Source organism: Brassica oleracea, chromosome C8, assembly GCF_000695525.1.
Source record: "Brassica oleracea var. oleracea cultivar TO1000 chromosome C8, BOL, whole genome shotgun sequence".
In the NCBI taxonomy this organism is placed as follows: Eukaryota; Viridiplantae; Streptophyta; class Magnoliopsida; order Brassicales; family Brassicaceae; genus Brassica; species Brassica oleracea.
In genome coordinates this window covers 32,364,772-32,387,354 of record NC_027755.1, presented here as the reverse complement: position 1 = coordinate 32,387,354, position 22,583 = coordinate 32,364,772, and the positions used below count along the sequence as shown (strand labels likewise).

Sequence of the window (22,583 nt, the reverse complement as noted above, 5' to 3'; positions counted from 1 at the left end):
CTTGTAGGCATTTCCATTGCATACAAAAATTATTAAAAAAATTATAAATAATTATTTTCAACGAACACGGTACAAACAGATTATATATCTTTGATTATTGTAAAGGAGGTTAGAGAACGTGGTAGCCATCTCCTTGCTATTATTTTATTCTAATCAGTTCAGGTTTCATTTCGATCCTTCACTATATTCTTTTATAGATTCAGAAAGTACAAGCATTTTCTTTTATAGATTCAGAATGCACAATACATTTGATCTATAGATGTTCTAATATAGATATCAGTTCAAAAATGGTATATGTCCAACCATTCACATTTGGGTTAACAATGAATATAAAACAGCTGATGAAATTGAAAAGAAATAAGATTTGGTGAAGATATAAAGATATAAAACAATTAATATAAACACAGCTGATTAGATTGAGTTGGCAATCGATCATCCGAGCACGACTATTCAGACATTCCCGTTTGTAAGTCTCTCTCTCTCAGTAGACGTCATCCCCCTCCTCATAGTCTCTCTCGATATATAAACTCACCTCACCACTTTCTAACTCTTACTCATCTCTCTTTCTATCTCTTTCTCAATTTATCTATCTTTACATTGTTTATCTCGATGGGATCAACAGCGGCGGGAGCTCTCCTCCTCCTCCTCCTAGCCGTAGTCCCTGCTGTCTTCGCCGTCACTTTTCAGGTCGGCGATATTGGTTTCTGGAACAGTGGTGTCGATTACACGGATTGGGTTACTGGAAAGACTTTCAGGGTCGGTGATACTCTAGGTATTTAAAACTTTCATTCAAACACTCAAAATCTATTACTTGATTCACAAGAAACCGTCATTTTCCATTTAACAAAGCTTAGGTTAAAATCTTCGTACCGATTATTTGGCTCACAATTTAATTAAATTCTTCTTTTTTTGTTGTTTAGAGTTCCAATACGGACCTTCACACTCGGTGGCTATGGTGAATAAAGCTGGCTTTGATGCCTGTGACAGTACCGGAGCAACGCAGACATTCTCCGGTGGAGACACTAAGATCGATCTTACAACAGTTGGAACTATGCATTTCATTTGCCCTACTCCTGGTCACTGCCAAGGTGGCATGAAACTCGCGGTTACCGTCCTTGCCGCTGTTCCACCTCCAGCCACCCCGTCACCACCTCCTTCCCCAAAATCTCCACCGCCTTCCCCTCGAACTCCACCGTCTTCCACTCCTTCCCCAAAATCTCCACCGTCTTCCACTCCTCCCAAGCCTGCACCTCACTCTCCGCGTAAACCTAAAACTCCGCCTCCATCCGCTTCTCCACCAGCCAATGGCACACCGAAGTCAGAGTCGCCATCCTCGCCGTCTCCAACGACCCCCTCGCCGTCTCCAATGACGTCCCCCTCACCGTCTCCATCGCCACCAATTAACGCAGTGTCTAAGGGAGTCATGATGAGCTATGGAATGATGGCGATCACCATGTTATTGATGTACGGTATCATGAGCTAAGTTACAGAGTGGAGACAGAGCTTTGTTTCCTGCTCAATAATTTTTTTGGTCTTCGATCTTTGGAACCACTACTACTTTCATCATCTTATGTGTAATAAATCATTTTTCTTTCAACAACAATTTTCCCTTCATGTTATTTTGATTTTGGAACTGATCATCGTCAGACCATTATAAATCATGTTCTACATGGTTATTGAGTAAATCACAAAACCATATTCCATTTTGATTTATTATGATATAATGTAAATTCAATAGCTGATATATTTAGCCCAAAAAATATTATAACCAAGTGATTATTATTAATATCAGCCCAAAAACGAACTAACCAAACAGCGTTTATACAAAGAACCACAAGTTAGAAAAAAAACTAATCCCATAACGAAACGAAACCTCAACTTCTATCTCAAAGAAATAACAACACAATGTTAGAGAGAAAGAGAGAGAGAGACCTTGTCTTCTTGAGATGTTTGATCTTTCTACTTACAAAGTAGTCTCTCGTAAGCTGTTTGCTATTGACTGAGAAGGCTGTATGATGGCATATCTTCAATACCTGTTATGTCTTTAACCATTATCTCTCTCTCCAATTGCCGCCTTGTCGATTTCATTACCGTCTGTGTTTTTATCCACATATTCACACAAATTACAACCTTTACGATTAATCATATAGTGAGCTTATTACGTTTAGACCAAGACAAAGCATCAAAACCAGCCAAATTGGCGAATGCCCCTCGAATCTAAAACTCTCTAGTGACATTAGAAAAAGGTTACAGAGAGTGCTTACGTTAAATTCCATGTATGAAGCATGCATGGAGAGCCATTGCTGATCCATTAGCTTGAAGGCAATGCAATAAAGAAGGTCAAACGCATATTCATTCACTGCAAACAACAACGCAAGTCCAATGATACACACACTACTTAGTAATCTAACTGGTGACAGACAAATGACATTTTTAATCAGCATTGTTTGGTCATTATTACCAGAAAGGAATCTCAAAAATGTTTCGCCAACAATACTTCGTGGTTTCACTGTAAAATTGAAGGGAATTTTACAGTTAGTATGCACAACTAGGATGCTGTTACTGAACCTGTGTGTCATATCTCAAAATAGGGTACTTAAGATAAGCACCAAACTGAATGCCTCATCAATAGTACAGAACAGAGACTTATTATGCTACCTTAGCTAGCTGCCTCAAAATTTCTGCCAAATGCATGTACCAGCATGCTCTAAACGGAATATCTATGCAATAAGTAATGTTGATGTACCTGCTTCAAGGCCAAGCATCTGGATAAGCATGAACGTAATATTGATGCCAGCAACAGCAAACGGGTATTCCCACACAGAGCGATCGCCAACCTGCTTCCGCAGAAGGTCTTGGAAGGATTTCTGCAGGTAGCAAAAGTAATAGAACTGAAATCATCATTGCCTAACAGATATATCATGGTGATGGTAACAAACAAACAAAAACATGTACAGACACAGTGTCACTTGAATTGGAAGTTTGAAGGAAAAGGACAGTTGATAGAATGTTTACCGGGAAACTCCTGGCGAAGTATAGTAAGTTTTCAAGAGATATGAAACCACCACCCCTGCCAGAATCATCCAGTATCAGTCAAGTGAAAAGGAGATGAGAAAGTGGTGAGATTACCTAAAATCAGTTGATGGGTCTTTTCCCTGCCAGCCCATTTCCTTCCACTGCTCAGATACAATCCCGTGTAGCTCTTCTTCAGGAAAGGCTAGTTTCCAAAGATCCTTCAGAGCTTCCTACACGCATATGAAGTAGCAACCAATAAATATTACAGTTTTGACTTACTGAAGCGCTGGTACGCTAGAGAATGCCACCCCATCTATTTGATGGCATGAAACTGATTTAGAACAGTCCTTACAAAACACAACCCTTTTAAGAGAAAATGGAACCTGATGCTGAGGAATAGAGCTGTCATATGCCACATCCATGCGGCTCTGCAACCTCTGCAAGCATTCCTCCTGCAAAGGGTAAAAAAGTTATTAAGCTATTCGAATAACACTAACCAGAAGTCAACTTCTTATACGAGAGACTAAAAATGGATTAAACCTGAGAAGGTGTTAGATCAAAGGAAGGACGGGCGTCGCCATGACTTCCCTGAACACAAACACAGGAAAGGCCACGCCCTAACCATGCTGCCGATCCAGCCACAGCCTCAGCTGTGCATTAATATACAATTTATAATTATTGTCTTCAATATATAATTAATCTGGATGCTGGGAGTGTGGAAAGTTAGTTACCAGAGGAAGAAGAAGAAGAAGAAGAATGGTAAACGTTTCCTCGTTCTAGTCCTTGTGAAATCCGCCTCACCGCCACGAACGAGCCTCCTCTATCATCCATCTCTCTCTCTCTTCTTATTCCTCTCTTCAATCAAATACACACGAGATCATACATCGCGATCAAAACAAACGATAAAGTAATCGAATCAAAATGAAACTCTCCTAATCTGATCAACACTGACGCATTTGCAAACGAGCAACAAAGTTTTTATCCGTATAAACGATGATATGATTACCACCGGAATAGAGCAAATCGGAGTCCGATCGACCTTGAACGATTTTACTATTCAGAAAACTACAGAGAAGAAGAGAGAGAGAGAGTATGTACGAAACAGTTCGGGTTTATAGATCTACCGAGAGTGTCGTCGGAGTTTAGGCGGCCGTTGAGCTTATCATCCTACGAGAGAGAGAGGTTCGGCCGTTTCTTTTTTTTTTTATCTGGGTTTAAATAGAAATAAATAAATGGGGATTATATAGTTTCAATTGTATAGACCGGCCGGTTTAGGATTTTGCCGCGTGCGCTTCAGTCGCTATCGGAAGAAACTTCGTAACGGAAATGACTCGCGTGTGACGGTCACTTGCTTCCTTCCTCCCGCGTATTTAAGTCGGGACTTTGTCAAAGACAATCAATCACCTACAAAAAACAAACTTTTATTTTCTCAATATTAACGATTTTTTTTAACAAAAACAAAATTTACATACAAAATCTTTTATTTCATTACTGGAACAACTGAATCTTCGACAATAAGGATAGATATAATTGATGAAATCTTCTTTCTGTTTTTGTCGTTGAAAAGTTTGAATTAGGTAATCAAATTTTAAGAAATGTAATCGTAGAATGATGTATGATTAGCAAAATCTTGGTCATACACTTCAGATTTGCATGTTGTGGCGTTTGGATGGAAAATGAGGATTCATATCTGCATTGTGAGAAATTAATTTGATTAAATAAGACAAGAAAGATGTATAATCAAATCAATCAAAAATTCTATTCAAAGCTCAATCACATCAGTACGATCTAGGATGTCTCGTGGGACGACATTTCATGAGGCGTGGGCCACATTCAGTTATTAAAATGCAGCTCATTTCTTAAATTATTTATGCTTCTTACCGGTTTAGAACCCAATCTGGTCAGCCCTGACGTACTTGCGTGTCGCGATTCAATAATTCGGTTATTACTGACAATTTTCCTTGAAAATATAAAGTTCCAAAGCCCAAATTACGAATATAAATGGCTGTTACACAAAGCCCAAAAAATACGCACATCTTAAGAGATATATACTCGGATTTTTTTTTTTTAAAATAAGGAAAAATGACAAAACAGTGAGAGGAAGAGACCATGATCTTTACATCTCCTATGTCCTGTCCTCCACTCTGTGACGAAAATTATTTAAAAGTAAAACCCTAGTTGTCTTCGTCTTTCTCCCAATCAATCTTCAGAAAGTCGCGAGAATCTAAAGTCCGAATTATTTTGTCCTTTTTGTTCTCGAGAGAATCGAATTATGTTCAAGGAACGGAGTGGTGGAGGTGGCGGGTCGTCGAGATCGGAGATCGTCGGCGGAGCAATTGATCGGAAACGAATCAACGACGCACTCAACAAGAGACTAGAGAAGTCTTCGACTTCCGCTTCTAAAGACAAACATCAGCTTCCAGATGGTTTGTTCTTTTCTTATTTCAAATTCTTTTGAATTGTGTTTGGTAGTTTAATTGCATTGTTCTGAATCGTTTTGTAGTGGAATCTGAAACGGATAGTGAAGAAGGTTCGGATGTGAGTGGATCGGAAGGTGATGATGATGATGATACGTCGTGGATCTCGTGGTTTTGTAATTTGAGAGGGAATGATTTCTTCTGTGAAGTCGATGAGGATTATATACAAGATGATTTTAATCTTTGTGGGTTAAGTGGTCAAGTTCCTTACTATGAGTATGCGCTTGATCTCATTCTAGATGTCGAGTCTTCTAACAGTAAGTGTTATTGTCTTAACAACAATTAAAAAGGTTTGAAACTTTTGGTCTGAAATATTTGTGTATATCTTGTTAGGTGAGATGTTTACTGAAGAACAGAATGAACTTGTGGAATCAGCAGCTGAAATGTTGTACGGTCTTATTCATGTTCGTTACATTTTGACTACTAAAGGACTGGCTGCAATGGTCAGTTAGTCTACTCTTCTTTGTTTGTTTTTGATGTCATTATTTGCTTAACGACTTCTCTTGTTGTTATATGGTCTCTGTTGTAGACTGAGAAGTACAAGAAGTGTGATTTCGGGAGATGCCCGAGAGTTTTCTGTTGCGGACAATCTTGTCTACCAGTTGGACAATCCGACATCCCGAGATCGAGTACCGTGAAGATATACTGCCCAAAATGTCAAGACATATCTTACCCGCGATCTAAATTCCAAGGCAGTATCCTTGCTTCAGTTTAAACAATCTAATCTTTGAACATTTTGCATAAATGCTGCAGCGTGACATGTTAGTATTATAATATTTCTTAGTGTTTGCCCTTCTTGAATGATTTATGCAGATATTGATGGAGCATACTTCGGAACCACATTCCCTCACTTGTTCTTGATGACTAACGGCAACTTAAAGCCGCAGAAACCGAGTCAGAGTTATGTCCCAAGAATCTTTGGCTTTAAGGTACACAGACCATGATATATGAGTCATCTGCTTTCTCAATCAATGGGGATACATCTAGTGGCTTGCGATGAGCAACTGAAACGATAACTGTGGTTTGAATGGTGCATACAATCAATCATTGGTGAACGATTATATGAGCTTAGAATCAAGTTGTAACATTGGAATTTTATAAGAATCTCATGAAGTCCCAAATGTAACTGCATGTCTGGTCTCAGAATTTTTTCCCTCATGTTCGTTGGATTTTTGTTTCTACTGTTATTTGTTCTTCTCAGCTTATTTTTTAAATCTAATTTCATGTACCTAAACGGGTAGCAGCCAGCCACTGGAAAATAATATTAGTTGGTGATTACAGATAGCGGATTTCAATTTTGCGTAAATGATTTCTAAATGACCTCCCAAAGATATAAACTGAACTTACAATTTCATTGGCAAAATCCAGAACAGTGGAACTATTGTTTCAGTTTAGTTTAGAATTTTGTGATTAGAAGTTGGAACACATTGTTTAAACCTACATTGATGCATCATCTAAAAACTTAAATATGGCAACTTTTAATTAGAAACGTTAAGTATGGCAAGTTTTTGTATTAGCTATCATGGTTAAAACTTAAAACCAAGTTGGTAAGTAGAAAATTAAGGTCAAGTCGTAATCAAATAGTAATTCAGAAAACAACTGTCACGGAATAATTGATTCACGGCTAAATGTAACAACGTCTCGAATCAAAAACATGGTACTCCAAAACACAATCGTCAAAACAAAGCAAAATTATGACAAAGCATAGTAAGATTTAACCCTCGATCTGCTCCCTCAACCTCCTGATTGTGCTTCTAACGGTGACGGCACTAGCAGTGCTGCAATTACACAAAACAAATACAAAATATAATCAGAAAATACTAATTTGATTGATTAATATACGAAAAGCAATAAACAAGCAGTACACAACTTACTTCATGGTGTAAGCACCACCAGCCTTGACCTTGCCGCAATCCTTGCATCCCCAGATACCAACAGCCTTTCGCTTGACTCCATACTTGCCGCAGAACTCACAGAAGTACTTGCTGTGCTGGCTCACCTCCATCTTCTTAATCTGCTTCCTGATACTCGCTCCATAACGAGTTCCTGCGAATCAATACATACAAATCATTGATACTCCAAATGAATCGAACCAGAGAGACTAATCTAATGCATAATAAAAAAGACACGTGTACACGTCTAGTAATGAAAATGTTAAAAACAACACTAATCATTAGTTATGAACATGTCTTGAGATGAAAATGTTGAAAGAAAAATTTGTTCCAAAACAATATACATTGCTAAAGAAGTTGCAAAAACGGTTTACACTAGTCTTTCTTTAAATCATCCAGGGCAAGAACATGACACAGCTAATAAAGAGACGAAACTCAAGGCATAAGAGAAGGCTTACCGTACTTGCCGACGATTCCGACCTTCTTGGTTCTCTTCGCCTGTTCCAAGTCCAAAAAAAAAACAACAAAAGAGTGAGCGATTCCATCAGAATATACTAAAGACATCAGCTAACTAGTAACTTGTAATTTCAAATCGTAAGCTCGAACTAGACAGAAGTAGAGAGTTAAGTGGTAATAACATCCAAACGATTGAAAGAAAGAGGGAGAGATGTTCACCATTTCGAATTCGAATCCGGAGAAGACGCCGATTATGTGAAAACCCTAGAGACTACTCACGGCTAAAAACCGTTTTATATAAGAATTTATTAGGGCACTTTTTCATTTGGGCCTCTAGGCCCATTATGTTATGGGCTTATCAAATTTGAAACCCATAAAAGCTTTTAACTTGGATTTCGAAAGATAAAAAACAACAAAAAATCCAGAAGAAAACAATTATATCGATGATCGATCCCCATTGAGAGATGTGGTCCTCTTCTATCAACCCTAGACGACCTAAACACACCCAACTCTCTCTCTCTCTCTACCGAAACCGAATCTGTGTGTTTATTATAGGTACTCGTAGTTGGTCTGGGTGAGTCCTCGTGTTCTTCCTTCTGCTCATTTGGATTCATAGAAACATTTCTTGGTAGCTTCTGAGCTTCTCTGACTTGCGCAAGTTGGGGGAGAGCTACTTACTTGTCATCGAGTATCTGTTTATGTTTTTTTAAGAAACTTTTCGTTTGCATTTTCACATGATTGTTCGGTAACAAAGCTGGGTTTAGGTTGAGTGTTTTGAGTTTTCACAATCTGTTTTTTTGTTCTGTCAGGGGGTAGGTGGGGTTTGATTAGGAAGCTAATGATCGTCACTAGTGCTGCTGCTTAAGAGTCCTGAAGATTTTTGTCTCATAAACAAGAAAAGCTGCTGTCTTTTGAGGATTACAAGGTCTGTTTTCTCTGATAGTTGCTATAATAGACAAAAAGGAGCTCCCTATGTTGTTTTCTGTCGGAAGAGCTGAAAATTGATTAGATTAGGATCATGTGCGTGTGTGTGTTGTTGGGAATTGAAGTGATAATTGATGTTCATGGATCAGCAGCTCCTTCTCATACATGACATTCTTTCTCTCTCCTTTACTTCCCATCTTCTCTAGTTTGCTCTTTTTTTTTTTCAATTTTTTGTTGATTTCTATCATTCTGTTGCTATTTGGCCACATGCAAACATGTTTCAGAGTTAAATTTCGAAACTTTCTTGCTTCAGAGTCAGTTTATGTTCACTAATACTAGCAATGCCTGCATTTAATGGTGTCTATTGACAATGTTTAGTAATCGGCTATGTGCAGAAATTAAAAACCAATCTTTTATATAATATCTCAAATGGATGATGGTGGGCATCGTGACAATGGTTGGCATAAAGCATCTCATGGCAAGGTATCTTCTTCCACATTGCCTTTTCCCAAATCCCAAAAAAAAAACTTACTTCATTTCTTGACATTATCTAATTGGGAATTGTATTAATTTTTCATGAATTGAAGCAGTGGATGATGCAGCAGCATCAGCCGCAACAGCATCAGCCATCGATGAAACAAGTGATGTCAATAATAGCAGAGCGCGACGCAGCGATCCAGGAGAGAAACCTCGCCATCTCTGAGAAAAAAGCAGCACTAGCCGAAAGAGACATGGCCTTTCTCCAGCGAGACACTGCCATCGCCGAGCGCAACAACGCCATAATGGAGAGAGACAGCGCTCTTGCAGCCCTACAGTTCCGTGACAGCTCAATGTCTACTTCACGCCAGCACCAACCTCACATTCACCATCAACAACATCACATGCTTCAGGTGACTGAAAATGCATATGAGACCAGAGAAACGGAGACATCACCACCACCACCTACCAAACCAAAACGCGGTAGAAAAGCGAAAGAGCCAAAGGCACCAGCTGCTAATAAGAGAGGGCCAAAGACTCAGAGGAAGGTTAAGAAAGAAAACGAGGACGACTTAACCAAGTTAATGTTCGATGAAGAAGCAACGGGATCGAAATCGGATTGGAGAAGCCAAGAAACGGTGGGGCTTAACCGGGTTGTTTACGACGAGACGACAATGCCACCTCCGGTGTGTTCGTGCACAGGTGTTCTCAGACAATGCTACAAATGGGGGAACGGAGGTTGGCAGTCATCTTGTTGCACAACCACGCTGTCGATGCATCCATTACCGGCACTCCCCAACAAGAAACATGCTCGAGTTGGTGGTAGGAAGATGAGTGGAAGCGCGTTCAGCAAGCTTCTAAGCAGGCTTGCTGCGGAAGGGCATCATGATCTCTCAAACCCGGTTGATCTGAAGGACCATTGGGCAAAGCACGGTACCAACCGCTACATCACGATCAAATGATATTTGTATATGGAGGTGTGAGCTCTTCACATCTATGTGATCTAAATCGTATGTACTAGATTCAAATAAATTTCACAAGAAAAGGAAGTGTATGTGAAGCCAATGTCATGTTGTATTTATGTAATAGAAAAAAAAAGAACCTTAGCAGCAGCACATTTAGTATCTTGGAGTCCTTTAATCTAAGAGATGATGTTAAAATATGCACAAATGTTCATCTATTATGCTATTTATTTTCCTTCTAAACAATGTCACTATTACCTCCATAGAGCCTATGTTATACACCCTGTTGGGAACTACGCTAGGCGTGAGTCGGGCGCTCGGTCCGGGCCTAGCGAGTGCGTGAGTCGGGCGCTCGGTCCGGGCCTAGCGAGTTGCAAGAAAAGCGGGGTGTACGCGGGGCCTAGTTTTTAACATAATTTAATATATTTTTAACATGTTTAGATAACAAAAATTATAATAAAAGTTTTAATACATGCTTTTATAAATATTACAAAAGAACATATGTTTTTCCTCTCGTACACATCTGATTCAAGCACCACAAAAAAAGAATTTCAATTCATGGGATAAACAAAAAAAAGAAAATCCCCAAATGTATATGAACGTGAGTTAGTTTTGGGCCAAACAAATATTAAACTAAGTTTTTTTATGGGCTCAGCATCCATTTTTGGATTTAGTGCACAATTGTATAATCAAAATTTTTAAATGTCGAGTTCATGACCGAGTTAAACTACGCGGCCGCGTTTCCCATTTTACGCGGACAACGCGGACTTCTACGGCCAACCGATTTTAGTCACCGATTTGCACCTCCTCCCCGCGGCCAAGCTCCGAGTCACGCCTAGGCGGCTAGGCGGCCGCGTTTTCGAACAGGGTTATACATCTTTAGTGGGAGAAAAGGAAGCCACTCAAAAGATGGCATTTTCCCAAGTAAAATTCTCTAATATCTTAGACCGGTTAGGTGCAGGAGGTTTGAAATGTATATGTGATGTATTTATTAAAGTATAGCTAGTGACTTATACGTTTGTTCCTTACAAAATAATATGCTTGTTTCAATTATAAGTTGATTCGTCAAATCATACATTTGAAACTGAATATATACGCATTGTTTGTTCATATAGTTAGGTGGCCTCGGCTTTTAGCTATGGACTGGACACTGGACTAGATTCATCGTGTACATAACATAAGCTTTCTTCTTGCGTCTCGATTGGTACAGACACTACAAGTAATGATAAAACAGTAGCATTATGTTGTAGAAGAAATATGCTGCAAAAGCTATATGCTCTCACTAAAGTTTTTAATAAAGTGATTAGTAGAGCAATAGCAGTATACAATTTTTAAATTAACATGAAAATTAGTATAATATATTTTTTTTTCAAAATAATATATATTAAATTATAATTTTAATATATATTAATAATAGATTTGTTATTAAAAATAACGAATCTTATTTAATTATATAAATTCAATTAAATTTTAAATGTGAAGTATTATTAGTTTCAAAAAATAAACATAAAATTTATTTAAAAATATAAAATTTATTTTTGGACATAAAAATAATTTTTTATACTATGACATAAAACAAAATAAATTATATATATTATATATAAATTATCATTATTTATTTATTGGTAGAGCAATAAATCATATAGATATCGTTATTTTATAATATATAAATATATATTATGTTATTTTTGTTGTTAAAAATAATGAATTATATGTGTAATTATATAAATTATATTATATTTAAATGTGAATTATTTTTCTTTTTTTAAAAGTTAAAAATATTTAATCGCAACTTTTTTTAAAAAAATATATAAATTTATTTTTTTGATTATAAATATAATTTTTATATTATTAAATAAACTTTAATTAATTATTTATAATTATTTTTAAATTTTATATGTTCTAACTACAAATGCTCTTTCAAAAATTCCATATGAGAGCATTGAGCAAATAGCATTTGGATAGCATTAGCATCTTATAAATGTTTTTCTAAATGCTTATATAATAAATGTTGATTGAATAATAGCGATCATAATATTTATACTAATGTTCTGCCAATCAAGTCTTTAGTAGAAAGGTAGGCGATATCTTTCTCTGATCAATTAGGTGGTTGTTAAATTTACTGTGTACATTAAGGATCTGCTTTATCTAGGAGTAGTTATTGATTTATTTAATTATTTTTCTTTACTTATTAACAATGAAATCTGAAAATTACATTTCAGTAGAACTCTTTGCCCTCATGCACTTGCACTATATCAATCAAATAGTGTATTAAGATCTTCAAAAATGAGCCCATGATCTTATCAAATGGGTCATAATGGGCTAACACATTTCGTGATAAGCCCATTTAAATTGGAAAACATTAATTTAGAATTGATTTACCATTATTATTTTGTTTTCTTTAAACTGAAACCAAGAAAACCACAAACAAAAAGATCACTTCTCGTGAAGATGTTGTAATGACTAAGACACGACGAGTGTTTCCGACCGTACACCTTTACCGGCGACGGAGTTTTTGGATCTGGACGACGACGACTCTTTTCTCCACCTCTTGGCTTTCTTTTCATCAGACTCAATCTGTTCTTGCCTACACTCTTGGCTACAAAATGCCATGTCTCCTCTGAAAATATGAACCAGAGAATCAGTATCAGAAAAAAAAACCATATCCAGATATCAAAATATTGATTCAAATGTATTAACGGTATATTATTTGTTCATTTTTGTGTCAAAAAAAGTACCTGTACATGAAAATATCCGAGTTAAGAGAAAGGGTTTTGCGGCAAAGAGAGCAAGACTCTAGAAAGTGTGGCTCGTCGTTTTCCACAAACCTGACGTAATACGAGTCCATTATCAAGAGTTTAAACGAACAAAAAATGTTTAATTCTCTTGTAGAAAAGGAAGCTCAAGGAAGTGGAAGAAGAAGCTCAGAGACAAATGGTATAGAGTGATGGGTCCTATATAGCAAAGCCAGTGTCCGAATTAGCTGTGTCACGGACCATTATAGCTTTTGTGGTCTACGTTCAAGTATCATTCGTGACCGTTCATTTTTACATTTATATCACTATCATCAGAGATTTAAATGTGTTTACTTGTCCGTGATTTGAGTTCATATAATCCAATGATGAAATTTCATGGGAATTGGGTATGTGTTGTACTTTTCTCTAGTTGCTTTATTAACTCCCTTAAACATATGATCATTGTACTTTATAAAATTTAAGAAAGTTACCATACTATCACGTAAATTCATATTATATAATGCATTAATGTGTATACTTTAGCTTTACTTTTAGATAATGCTTGTGTGAACTATAGCACTTGATCTGATAAGTGATCGGATGATAGATTAAGAAATTAAACTAACATAATATTCGAACGAAAAAAAATAGCATTTTTGTTTTATTTAATAGATTCTAAATAGTTGGGTGGACCTTGTTCGTCGAGGGAATCAAATGAGTATGCCCTAATTGCTTTCCGGTTCCATTATTGTATCCCTTGGCCAACAACATCATGCACTGGGCATGATCAACGTACTTTTCAATTACATAATAAATACACTTTTAGAAGAAAATAAATAACATTTGACATTGTTGAAAGTTACAGGACCTATAAAATAATTATTGTTCTTAAATTAATTCTTTTAAGCGTTTACTTCTCTTTGAACTTGATAGTATACACACTTGACACTTGACAGAGAGGTTCTCTAGATATTTATCTAATAATTTAGTTTTGAAAATAGATTTATTTAAATTAATATTTGCCAACAACCAATAATTGTACTTCCTATCGAATAAAATAAAACAAATAAAATAAAACAAATTATTCACTAATTTGTATTATGAAATTGTTAAATAATATTACAAAATAGCAAGATATATAATAATAATATTACCAACAGAAATATTTGCAAGCTTAAAACTCATATTCGTGCATGGTTTATTAGTGTGGTCCACTATAAGTATTCGTGACCCACATTGTTCGGAATCTAACGGGGATCTGACTAGGCAACCATCGCAAGACGACGAAAGGAATCACTAGAATGGGACCCATGTAAAAAACGAGGCCCAATTCTCCAATCACTTTGTCCCCTATGGCCCATTACCAACTAAACCACTTAACCTAACTGTGGGCTGTAGCATGAGCGGTATCTAGTCTCCCGTGCGCCAGCTAAGGTCGTATTCACTGATACGTGGCAGAAACTGAAAGTCCCGTTCGTGTCGAAGATTTCGCTTCTTTGAATATAATAAAATTTGTTGCCCGATCAACGGCCATGATCTGTGTGACACCTTTCATTTTGTCTAAAAATCTTTTACAATGCTCACTCTAATAAAGTCAACTAGATAGGACGGAATAAAATAATTTAATAGATTATTTATTGTATATTATATTAAGAAATTGATTGTATAGTTCTTTATCGGGATGAAGATTCATATATCCGTTTGGATTCAATTAATCTATTCGGATTGTTAGAGTTAGAAATTTAAATCGTATTTGAATATTTATAAACTTTGGTTTAAATTTTGTTCGAATTATTGCGGGTTTGGTTTGGATTCGAGTTCGAATACCCATTTTACTTATTTTTTAAAATAAAAATCCAAATATACTAAAATCCAAAGAAACCAAAAATAAAATAATATAAAACATAAAAATGGGAATAATGTAAGACTAAATATTTAAATCTACACAAAAATTATTTCAATTCAAATATTTGGATAGAGAACAAATAAATATTTTTCAATATTTTGAACATTTTTTGTTATTTTTAGATATTTACTTGTGACTATATTGATATTTTTAAGATATTTTTATATTTTTGAATATCTCATAGATATAAAATTTCAAATAATTAACATATTTAAATATATAATTGTGATTTAGATATTTTTGGTATCCAAAATATTTTAGTTTGGATTAGATTCGAATCTGATTATCTAGATATTAAATTTTTAAATCCATCTGAGTATTTAATCAGTTTTAGTTTGTGTTTAGTATTACTTTCAAATTTAGTTATTTGGTTCTTTGGATCCACATGTTTTACTCATGCTTACTTTCTTCTACTAATATAAAGAAAAATAAAATAAATTGTAAAACAAATATTCTCGGCTTATTTAACATACATAATTATTATACTATACTTTAAAAATGCCAATAAAAATAGTTGAGAATCGTGTTAATATTTTTGAGCATGTTGCAAAATTGACGTAGTCTAAAACAAATAACATGTATTTTTTATTAAAAATAATGGTAAATATAATAAAAACAATATAATCAAGTGAGAAGTGTTAGAGTTGTGTGGAAAATAATATGATCTCTTCACCCGGCATCTGAATTCTGTTTTTCAATCGATTTCACAAATTTTCTTTTCTTTTAAAACTTTTCTGATTTCTGATTTTTTTTCTAGCAATCTGATTATGTTTTTAATTTTTGGTCTTATATAAAAACTCCATAAAGAAAAATATATTCGGCTAAATTAAAGATTTGACTTTGTGTGTGGTGTTTTTATCTCAGTTTTTTTAATTCATAACCAACCACGATTAGTTATTGCCTCCGTGTACAAAAGCCTCGACCATGGCTAAGTTCGACAAGATACGAAATTTTCAATTTTTAAAAAACATTCTCATTCCAGCATTTTAGTTGATGTGAATCTTAATGAATTTTTAATTTCTTTTTTTCGAAATGATATTATTCATTAGTTGCACGGAGAAAACTCCAGTACACTAATACACGAGTTAAAATTGTAAAAACTAAAAATGAGCTGATTAAAAAAAAATAGTGTGAACACATTAAATTGTTTGTGGTAAAATTAAAAAAATTAGTATATGAACGCATTTATTGTTAAATGATTGTGAAACTGACACATCAGTATATTCGAATTGAAATCGATGTGAGATTGTAATGTGTGTAATGATTGTGTTAAATGATTGTGTAATGCAGCGTGAAAGCACTAAATAACAATGTTTTTAATATAATATATAAGGGTTAAGTAAAGCCCATAGAAGAGTTTCATTGAATCATGGATTTAAAGAAAGCCCACCTTAAGCCCAACAGACGAAGAGAGATCGATTGCTCTCACAGATAGAAAGAACCAGAACATGCATTTTCTTTATCATAGTATTGTTGGATTTATTCTCACGGTTTTAATGTTTGTTTGATGTGTAGGTGTGCCGCTTTCTTGATGTACATTATGATTGACAAGAAGCCTTGTTTCTGCCTACTGATAGCATGTGAGCATATGTAGTAGAAGGTAATTATGGTCATCGTTTTATGATTGCTTGATGAATTCTGTCTCTATGTCTTGTTTACATGTTTCAGGGAATACATACACAAGATCAGTGTCTGGAAACCTCACTTCATATCTTATAAATAATTTAGCATAATTAAATGTTTTGTTACGTTGATTGATCCTAATTTTATGTGGTTGATTGCTAATAGTAAAATGCAGACTAAGCTCAAGATTTTACCATGAATCCGTTGGATTAAGCTTGACAATAGCTTAAAACGCAAGGTATCCTAATCTTACCGAATTATGGTTATCTAAAAAGATTAAAAATATTAAAAGTGTTATTGCTAATAGGATTAGGAATTATCTGGTCTTATCGATGCATGTGTGAATGATTGAGCTTTAGTTTTTGAATATTGATGCATATAGATATTAATGATTTTATATTTAGATAATTATCTTTATTGTTTTAGGGTTTAATGGTTTTCTTATATATAGTTTTTTAGTTTTACGGTTGTAGTCAGTTTTTGATTGATTAATAAAATTGAGAGTTTTCTCTTTTATTATTTGTTTTTGGTAGATTTATGGGATCTCAACGAATTAAAAAAGATATTTACCTTAAACATTCTTAGACTGAATAAAATCTTTGTGTTATTCTAATTTTTCAAATATTCTTAAAATCAACGGATCTCTAATTCTATTTTATAAAGCTTCAGCTACATCAAATGTCCTCATCAACAAACTCCAAAACATTTTAAAATTCACTAACTAATTCTTCATATTACAAAAATAAAAAGAAAGCGTAATAAGTCATGATAAATATTATAAATAAATTATTTTTATGTATTATATGTTTTTTACATATTATTAAATAATAAATATATATTGAGTAATTAAAATTTAGTAACTATTACATATATAATTAAATTGGTGTAAATACATAAATAAATTTTATTAATCCAGACAAACACTTTTTTTTTTCTATTTTATATGATATAAAATTAAGTTTAAATGATATTAACATAGGCATATAATACATTTTTAATATTGATATCTGCTATAAAATATTTTATACTCATATTATTTTTGATCATTTGTATTTACTTATAACAAAAATTTTAAATCATTGATAACAATAAAAAATTTGTGGGATGTTTAATCGTTTTAGTAATTTATAATTTTATAAATCATCCAATGCAAAGTTTAAAATCTAAATATTAAGTTGTCAATATTTGTTCAAAATGTTTATCAAAAAAAATTCAAAGCAAATTTCGAAATTAAAATACTTATGTATTTTATATGGTATATAATTTATTTTTGAAAAAATATTAATATTAATATATATAATATTTATTAAATGAGACTTCATACTTATGTAATTTCTTAGTCATTTGTATCTTGTTATAACCGAAATTCTTAAACCATGGATCACAAAATTTTTAACGTGAGTTTTTTAATAACTTTAGTCATTTATAGTCATTTTTAAAAGTTCAAAATATAACATATACGAAAAAATCTAAATTTTTATTATATAATTAATATGGTTTTTTAATTTATTTTAATAAATTAAATTTTTTTAAAAATGATAGAAAATAAACTAATTTTCGTTTCTGTGCATCTGCACCAAGGTCATCAGCCTCTGTATCCTCGCCCTCGTCATCATCACCTCTCCACTGTCAGAATCATCCTTATCCGTTTCATTTCCAGATTTTGGACCCTTGTCTTTCTCAACCTTTATGCATCTGATTCTATAGAGCATTTTTATGTGAGTCTCTATAGCGTCTTCCAACTTCCTCAAAAACGTAACAGTCATATTTCTTCCCAGTCTTCTTCATTAATATCTGTGTGATTTTTTGTAGAGATTTATCTTAAGCTTGTGAATACTACAAACTTCACCCCCATGAACTGCAAATGGTATAACGAACACTTCTATATCTTTATAATATCTGCTACCGTAATCTTTCCTCAACCTATCAGTAATTTGACTTGCATCATCCCTGCACAAATGACAAAGTTCGAGCCAAAAAATTTCAATGTCATATTACTATAGTGTTTGTTCTAAAAAAAACGATTTTTCTTAGCCTATTATCTTTAAAAAATCGGTCTAGACATTCAAAAAATCAGTCTAGGCCCCCTGCCTAATCAATAGTTCCCTATAAGACGCATGACTACTGCCTAACGATTTTTTGAACATACCCTAAATACTTTTCTAAGTGAAGCTACACATCAAGTGACCATAACAAAGCAACTTACTTGGTTTTGCCCTTCAGCAAGGCATTGCCTCCGCAAACTTCTCAGCTCCTTCCTTAAGAGTAATAGGAAGATCAGTACTGGATCCAGATAGCATGCTTCGCTAAATCTTTTGAAGTTACATATCTTTATTCTGAATAAAGTTATATAACAAGATAAGTTTCCGAAAAAGCAGATAAAGATAAGGAAAAGTCTAAACCGTTTGAAAAGGAAGGCTTACTATTGTCATTTCTTTGAACTTTTGAATGAAGCTAGACCGATGAACATCGACGCCATCTTCACCATATTGGAACTGAATGATGGACCCATCAGCATCCCGTATTGTACAATCATAGTTGACTTTCAGGCTCTCGAGATTTTTCATCAACCATCTCTGCAGATATCCACTACGTGATGTCTTCACTGCAGTATCAACTAACCTGTAAACCAGAATGTCTTAAGCGATTACCAAGCGCCAGAACAAAGATGTCAAAGACTCCCAAAAGAAATATCACAGGAAATGCAATACAACAAGACCTCTAAACAAGTAAAGGTATTACTCAGAACTATTTATGCTACTTACCCTTCTCGTCCAGCCATACAATGAAAGTAGTATTCTTGGGGGCGAAGACCGCTAAGGAATCTATCACTAATAAAACCTCCAGCTCCCATGGATGGAATGGAAGCAAGGTAATGTCTGTCTTCCAAGAAACCATTCCTTCTAAATATTGCTGGCCAAGGTGAGAAGAAATTAGCTGGAAATTAACCTGCACAACGTAGATAACATGAGAAAGAACTGATGAAAAATTACTTGCTGCAATAGAGGCTCCATTGAAAAAGTAAATATAACAAGAGGTTCTGTCTTTTGGTAAACTGCTTCTTCATCTCATTTTGGTAACAAGAGGTTCTGTCTTTTCGTTCCGGGTGTTTTCAACAACCCATCAGAGAGCAAATCGTTCATCACCCCCTTGCTTGAACGCTGGTTGAGCTCACTAACGACGCTCCTGTCCAAAGATGCCAAAGCAGGTTCGCCATCCTCATACAGAACTCGCTCGATTCTGGATTTCATGTCCTGAGGATCTGCAGGAAAGACAGTAGTCTGTGATTAGATTATTTGGTAAACTACAATTTCCATGCTTCATACAATCACACCGCGGACAAATTCATTTTTTTTCTGATGAGCAGTTTATCTTCGTTAACATCATGCTTCTTGGTCTTTTTGTTGGATTCTCCACTTTTAGATTTAGCTTCTATTGATCTACATTTGAAGAAGTCAACCGGAAGTTTTGTATATTTCTCTACGCTGAACGGGGGATGACCTCCTTTGGTTAACACTGCCGTGATGACCTAGAGCATAACAAGAAAACCACCTTGGTTAGAGAACCAACACAATTATAAACAGAACAAACAATATAGTTACCTGCTTTCCGGTCCAAAGAGGTACTGGTTTCAAAATGGAAGGCGTGACAGTCAACAGCTCTGCATTAAAGCTGATTGTGTGACTTTTTTGCCAGAAAAAGAAGTGAGTACCATGTCAGTCACGCCATTACTGAAAAGAAGCTGACTGTATTCATCATTTGACATAAACAAAACATATGCTTACATGTTAAAAACGTATCTGGTAAACAGGATTCTGTACCAATTCATATGCAAGTGAATAATTTCATCCTAAAAGATACCAAGGGTTTGAACAAGACGATTCAAATTAAGTCCTAAATCAACTTAAAGTTGTAAAATCTAAAAATAGAAAATAAAATCTCTAACCATCTAGAGACTGATTTAGCTCTCTAACATCTAGTCAAAGCAAGCTAAAAATAAGACCCAATTTGTGAAATGAATATAAGGGTTTGAAGAAACCTGAATTAAAGCTCGAAGTGGATCACCATTAGAAGGCCTGGCATATTGGTTGTTGGCATTGACAATATTGTAAGCCTCAGCTCGTGAAATCTCATCTTGTGGAAAATGGACATTCATCTCATCTCTATCAAAATCTGCATTATATGTACTGGAACCAAAGTAGTTTTAAAAATCAGTCCTGAGATACATCAAAACTACATGTGAAAAAATCAACAAAGATATGGAAAATTGTATATCCGCGGAGTCTACCTGCAATTTGCATAGTGGAGACGAAGTGTTTTCTCCCCCTTATGTGAGCCATAATACTAGGTTTATGTAATGTTGGCTGCCAAGACACGAAAAATACTTGTAAGTACATAAACATTTAACATAGACAACTCAGAAGACACTTTCCAACATCGACCTAAGAAAACTTGAGAAACAATTTTAGATGCGCAATATCAAATAAAATCAACAGTATATGTCCACACCTATTGAAAAGGCATGTGAGCATATTGTAATACAAGGTGATTATGGTTAAAGTTTTGTGATTGCTTGATGTATGTATGTCTGTATGTCTTGTTTACATGTTTCAGGAGGATACATACCAAGATCAGTGTCTGGTAACCTCACTTCATATCTTACAAATACTTTAGCATAAATGTGTTGTTATGTTCATTAATCCTAGTTTTATGTGGTGATTGTACATACAGTAAAATTCAGACTAAGCTCAAGATCTTACATCGAATTCTCTTTAGGTTCTTTGATTCATTACTTGTTCGTTTTGTCTGTAGACTAGGCTTCTTTTTTGGAGACCCTTTGGCTTTGAGACTTTGAGCCAGGGAGCTAAGAAATCGTCTAAAACAGTTTTTTTTTCTTTCCTTTTTTAGGTTGTAGATTAGAAAAAGAAGAACATGCTTAGAGTGGAATACAAGTAAAGTATACAAGATCGAGTAAACAAATTGATTTTGGATAGGAAATATTCATGGTTTAGATGATTAAAAGTACCTAGGCTGTCTGTTTTAATGACTGTTGTCATTTCAGGAGTACAGACACAAGAGCACACCACCATGTTTCTTTAATTTCCTCATTACACTAGTTCACTTAAATTCTTTCTAAGAGCAACCGCAACGGAGGTCCGTCACGGGTCCGTGGCCCAAATCCTTAGCATTTTTTTTTTAAAAAAAATGCTAAGGATTTGGGCTCAGCTTTAGACGGATCGGTACGGACCAGTCCGTAAATAAGGCTTCGAAAGATCAAGTCCTTACTGCATGTGGCGTCTGATGGTTGGCCCGGCGATATGTTGTGTTGGGTTATGTCGAGAAAAAAAACATTCGCGACCGAATGTTAGAAAAAAAAATCAGAGCTCTCAAGGAAAGGCGATTTCTCTCCATCTTCGATTTCTCTCCATCGTCGATCTTCCATCGTCAAAGGTAAATAAACTAATTTTGTGGTAGATTTAAGGATATGTTAGCTTCCATGTTGTTCTCATCTCCCTCTATGCTTCGTATTTCCTTTGAATCGATTTGGGGATTTTCTCCAGTTAGGGTTTCAAAAATTTCTGGGTTTTGAAATTGTTATCAAATCGTTTTCAAATCGTTTTCAATTGGGGATCTTTTGGTTTGTAGTTAGGGTTTCAATCGATTTAGTTAGCTGGAAAACTCATCAGTTGTTTTCGGTTTCAATTTGGTTTTCGTTTTCGGTTTCAATCGATGTAGTTAGGGTTTCAATTCGTTTTTGGTTTCAAAACGTATCTGTATGGTTTCCTGTGGCTTATATTTTTCTGGTTTCAAAACGTATTTGTACGGTTTTCTGTTAGCTTAATGTGTAGCTAGTAAACTGTTTAGTTGATCATATATCTAAGTTAATGTGTTCTTAAACTCCCTAGTGAATGTGTTCTTAACATAGTTTCTGGTTTTTTGTGCAAGCCAACAAACATGGGACAAAACTATAGCTACACTCAGCCTTCATCAAAGGAGTTCAACATCAACTCTTTACTTGAAGCAGAAGCTGCTCTCTACGGGGATGAAGCTCAGAGTAGCTACATAATTGCAGAGGCGGATCAGTACCCACCAGAACCTGAGGCTGATGAAGGAAT

General features: G+C 34.9%; 6 protein-coding genes and 1 long non-coding RNA gene across 14 annotated transcripts; 3 read left to right on the top strand and 4 right to left on the bottom strand.

Annotated features, from left to right (window-relative positions):
* The first annotated feature begins 328 nt into the window (after nt 1–328).
* LOC106312282 (uclacyanin-3-like) lies at nt 329–1,736 on the top strand. The gene is made up of 2 exons (XM_013749744.1): nt 329–772; nt 921–1,736. Exons 1-2 carry the CDS (start codon nt 610–612, stop codon nt 1,481–1,483), a joined length of 726 nt encoding a protein of 241 aa, XP_013605198.1. The 5' UTR covers nt 329–609; the 3' UTR covers nt 1,484–1,736.
* Nucleotides 1,737–1,760: 24 nt separating this feature from the next.
* LOC106312280 (ELMO domain-containing protein A-like) lies at nt 1,761–4,226 on the bottom strand. Its single transcript, XM_013749742.1, has 10 exons — nt 4,140–4,226; nt 3,747–3,870; nt 3,556–3,665; nt 3,399–3,467; nt 3,130–3,245; nt 3,016–3,070; nt 2,747–2,867; nt 2,462–2,509; nt 2,265–2,359; nt 1,761–2,094 (listed from the first exon to the last, which is right to left on the bottom strand). Exons 2-10 carry the CDS (start codon nt 3,844–3,846, stop codon nt 1,993–1,995), a joined length of 816 nt encoding a protein of 271 aa, XP_013605196.1. The 5' UTR covers nt 3,847–3,870; nt 4,140–4,226; the 3' UTR covers nt 1,761–1,992.
* Nucleotides 4,227–5,095: 869 nt separating this feature from the next.
* LOC106312281 (casein kinase II subunit beta-3-like) lies at nt 5,096–6,726 on the top strand. The gene is made up of 5 exons (XM_013749743.1): nt 5,096–5,441; nt 5,519–5,749; nt 5,826–5,935; nt 6,022–6,184; nt 6,306–6,726. The coding sequence occupies exons 1-5, from the start codon at nt 5,288–5,290 to the stop codon at nt 6,434–6,436; spliced, it is 789 nt and encodes a 262-aa protein (XP_013605197.1). The 5' UTR covers nt 5,096–5,287; the 3' UTR covers nt 6,437–6,726.
* A 314-nt stretch (nt 6,727–7,040) lies between these two features.
* Nucleotides 7,041–8,116, bottom strand: LOC106310134 (60S ribosomal protein L37a-2). Its single transcript, XM_013747341.1, has 4 exons — nt 8,060–8,116; nt 7,843–7,882; nt 7,367–7,538; nt 7,041–7,270 (listed from the first exon to the last, which is right to left on the bottom strand). The coding sequence occupies exons 1-4, from the start codon at nt 8,060–8,062 to the stop codon at nt 7,207–7,209; spliced, it is 279 nt and encodes a 92-aa protein (XP_013602795.1). The 5' UTR covers nt 8,063–8,116; the 3' UTR covers nt 7,041–7,206.
* A 158-nt stretch (nt 8,117–8,274) lies between these two features.
* Nucleotides 8,275–10,403, top strand: LOC106312774 (protein BASIC PENTACYSTEINE6-like). Of its 8 annotated transcripts, none has more exons than XM_013750417.1 (4): nt 8,275–8,395; nt 8,650–8,765; nt 9,160–9,247; nt 9,352–10,403. In XM_013750417.1, the coding sequence occupies exons 3-4, from the start codon at nt 9,194–9,196 to the stop codon at nt 10,201–10,203; spliced, it is 906 nt and encodes a 301-aa protein (XP_013605871.1). In that variant the 5' UTR covers nt 8,275–8,395; nt 8,650–8,765; nt 9,160–9,193; the 3' UTR covers nt 10,204–10,403. The 8 variants fall into 8 exon arrangements, with proteins under 8 accessions (XP_013605871.1, XP_013605870.1, XP_013605874.1 ...); XM_013750416.1 differs by having other exon boundaries at nt 8,275–8,414; XM_013750421.1 differs by having other exon boundaries at nt 8,276–8,414; nt 9,355–10,403.
* Nucleotides 10,404–12,458: 2,055 nt separating this feature from the next.
* Nucleotides 12,459–13,139, bottom strand: LOC106310511. The gene is made up of 2 exons (XM_013747742.1): nt 12,942–13,139; nt 12,459–12,823 (listed from the first exon to the last, which is right to left on the bottom strand). Exons 1-2 carry the CDS (start codon nt 13,049–13,051, stop codon nt 12,667–12,669), a joined length of 267 nt encoding a protein of 88 aa, XP_013603196.1. The 5' UTR covers nt 13,052–13,139; the 3' UTR covers nt 12,459–12,666.
* A 4,921-nt stretch (nt 13,140–18,060) lies between these two features.
* Nucleotides 18,061–20,157, bottom strand: LOC106310876. Its single transcript, XR_001263878.1, has 5 exons — nt 20,070–20,157; nt 19,233–19,996; nt 18,891–19,089; nt 18,674–18,803; nt 18,061–18,417 (listed from the first exon to the last, which is right to left on the bottom strand). It is a non-coding gene; the product is annotated as an uncharacterized LOC106310876 (long non-coding RNA).
* Nucleotides 20,158–22,583: the final 2,426 nt, after the last annotated feature.

Coding starts and splice junctions, on each gene's coding strand:
- LOC106312282 (XM_013749744.1), top strand. CDS start 610: ATGGGATCAACAGCGGCGGGAGCTCTCCTCCTCCTCCTCCTAGCCGTA. Junction 773..920: donor CAGGGTCGGTGATACTCTAG/GTATTTAAAACT, acceptor TTTGTTGTTTAG/AGTTCCAATACGGACCTTCA.
- LOC106312280 (XM_013749742.1), bottom strand. CDS start 3,846: ATGGATGATAGAGGAGGCTCGTTCGTGGCGGTGAGGCGGATTTCACAA. Junction 3,468..3,555: donor TTGATCTAACACCTTCTCAG/GTTTAATCCATT, acceptor TACCCTTTGCAG/GAGGAATGCTTGCAGAGGTT. Junction 3,246..3,398: donor GCTCTATTCCTCAGCATCAG/GTTCCATTTTCT, acceptor ATATGCGTGTAG/GAAGCTCTGAAGGATCTTTG.
- LOC106312281 (XM_013749743.1), top strand. CDS start 5,288: ATGTTCAAGGAACGGAGTGGTGGAGGTGGCGGGTCGTCGAGATCGGAG. Junction 5,750..5,825: donor AGATGTCGAGTCTTCTAACA/GTAAGTGTTATT, acceptor ATATCTTGTTAG/GTGAGATGTTTACTGAAGAA. Junction 6,185..6,305: donor CCCGCGATCTAAATTCCAAG/GCAGTATCCTTG, acceptor TGATTTATGCAG/ATATTGATGGAGCATACTTC.
- LOC106310134 (XM_013747341.1), bottom strand. Junction 7,539..7,842: donor CGGAATCGTCGGCAAGTACG/GTAAGCCTTCTC, acceptor ATTGATTCGCAG/GAACTCGTTATGGAGCGAGT. Junction 7,271..7,366: donor GGTGGTGCTTACACCATGAA/GTAAGTTGTGTA, acceptor GTGTAATTGCAG/CACTGCTAGTGCCGTCACCG.
- LOC106312774 (XM_013750420.1), top strand. CDS start 9,194: ATGGATGATGGTGGGCATCGTGACAATGGTTGGCATAAAGCATCTCAT. Junction 9,248..9,351: donor ATAAAGCATCTCATGGCAAG/GTATCTTCTTCC, acceptor CATGAATTGAAG/CAGTGGATGATGCAGCAGCA.
- LOC106310511 (XM_013747742.1), bottom strand. CDS start 13,051: ATGGACTCGTATTACGTCAGGTTTGTGGAAAACGACGAGCCACACTTT. Junction 12,824..12,941: donor TCGGATATTTTCATGTACAG/GTACTTTTTTTG, acceptor TCATATTTTCAG/AGGAGACATGGCATTTTGTA.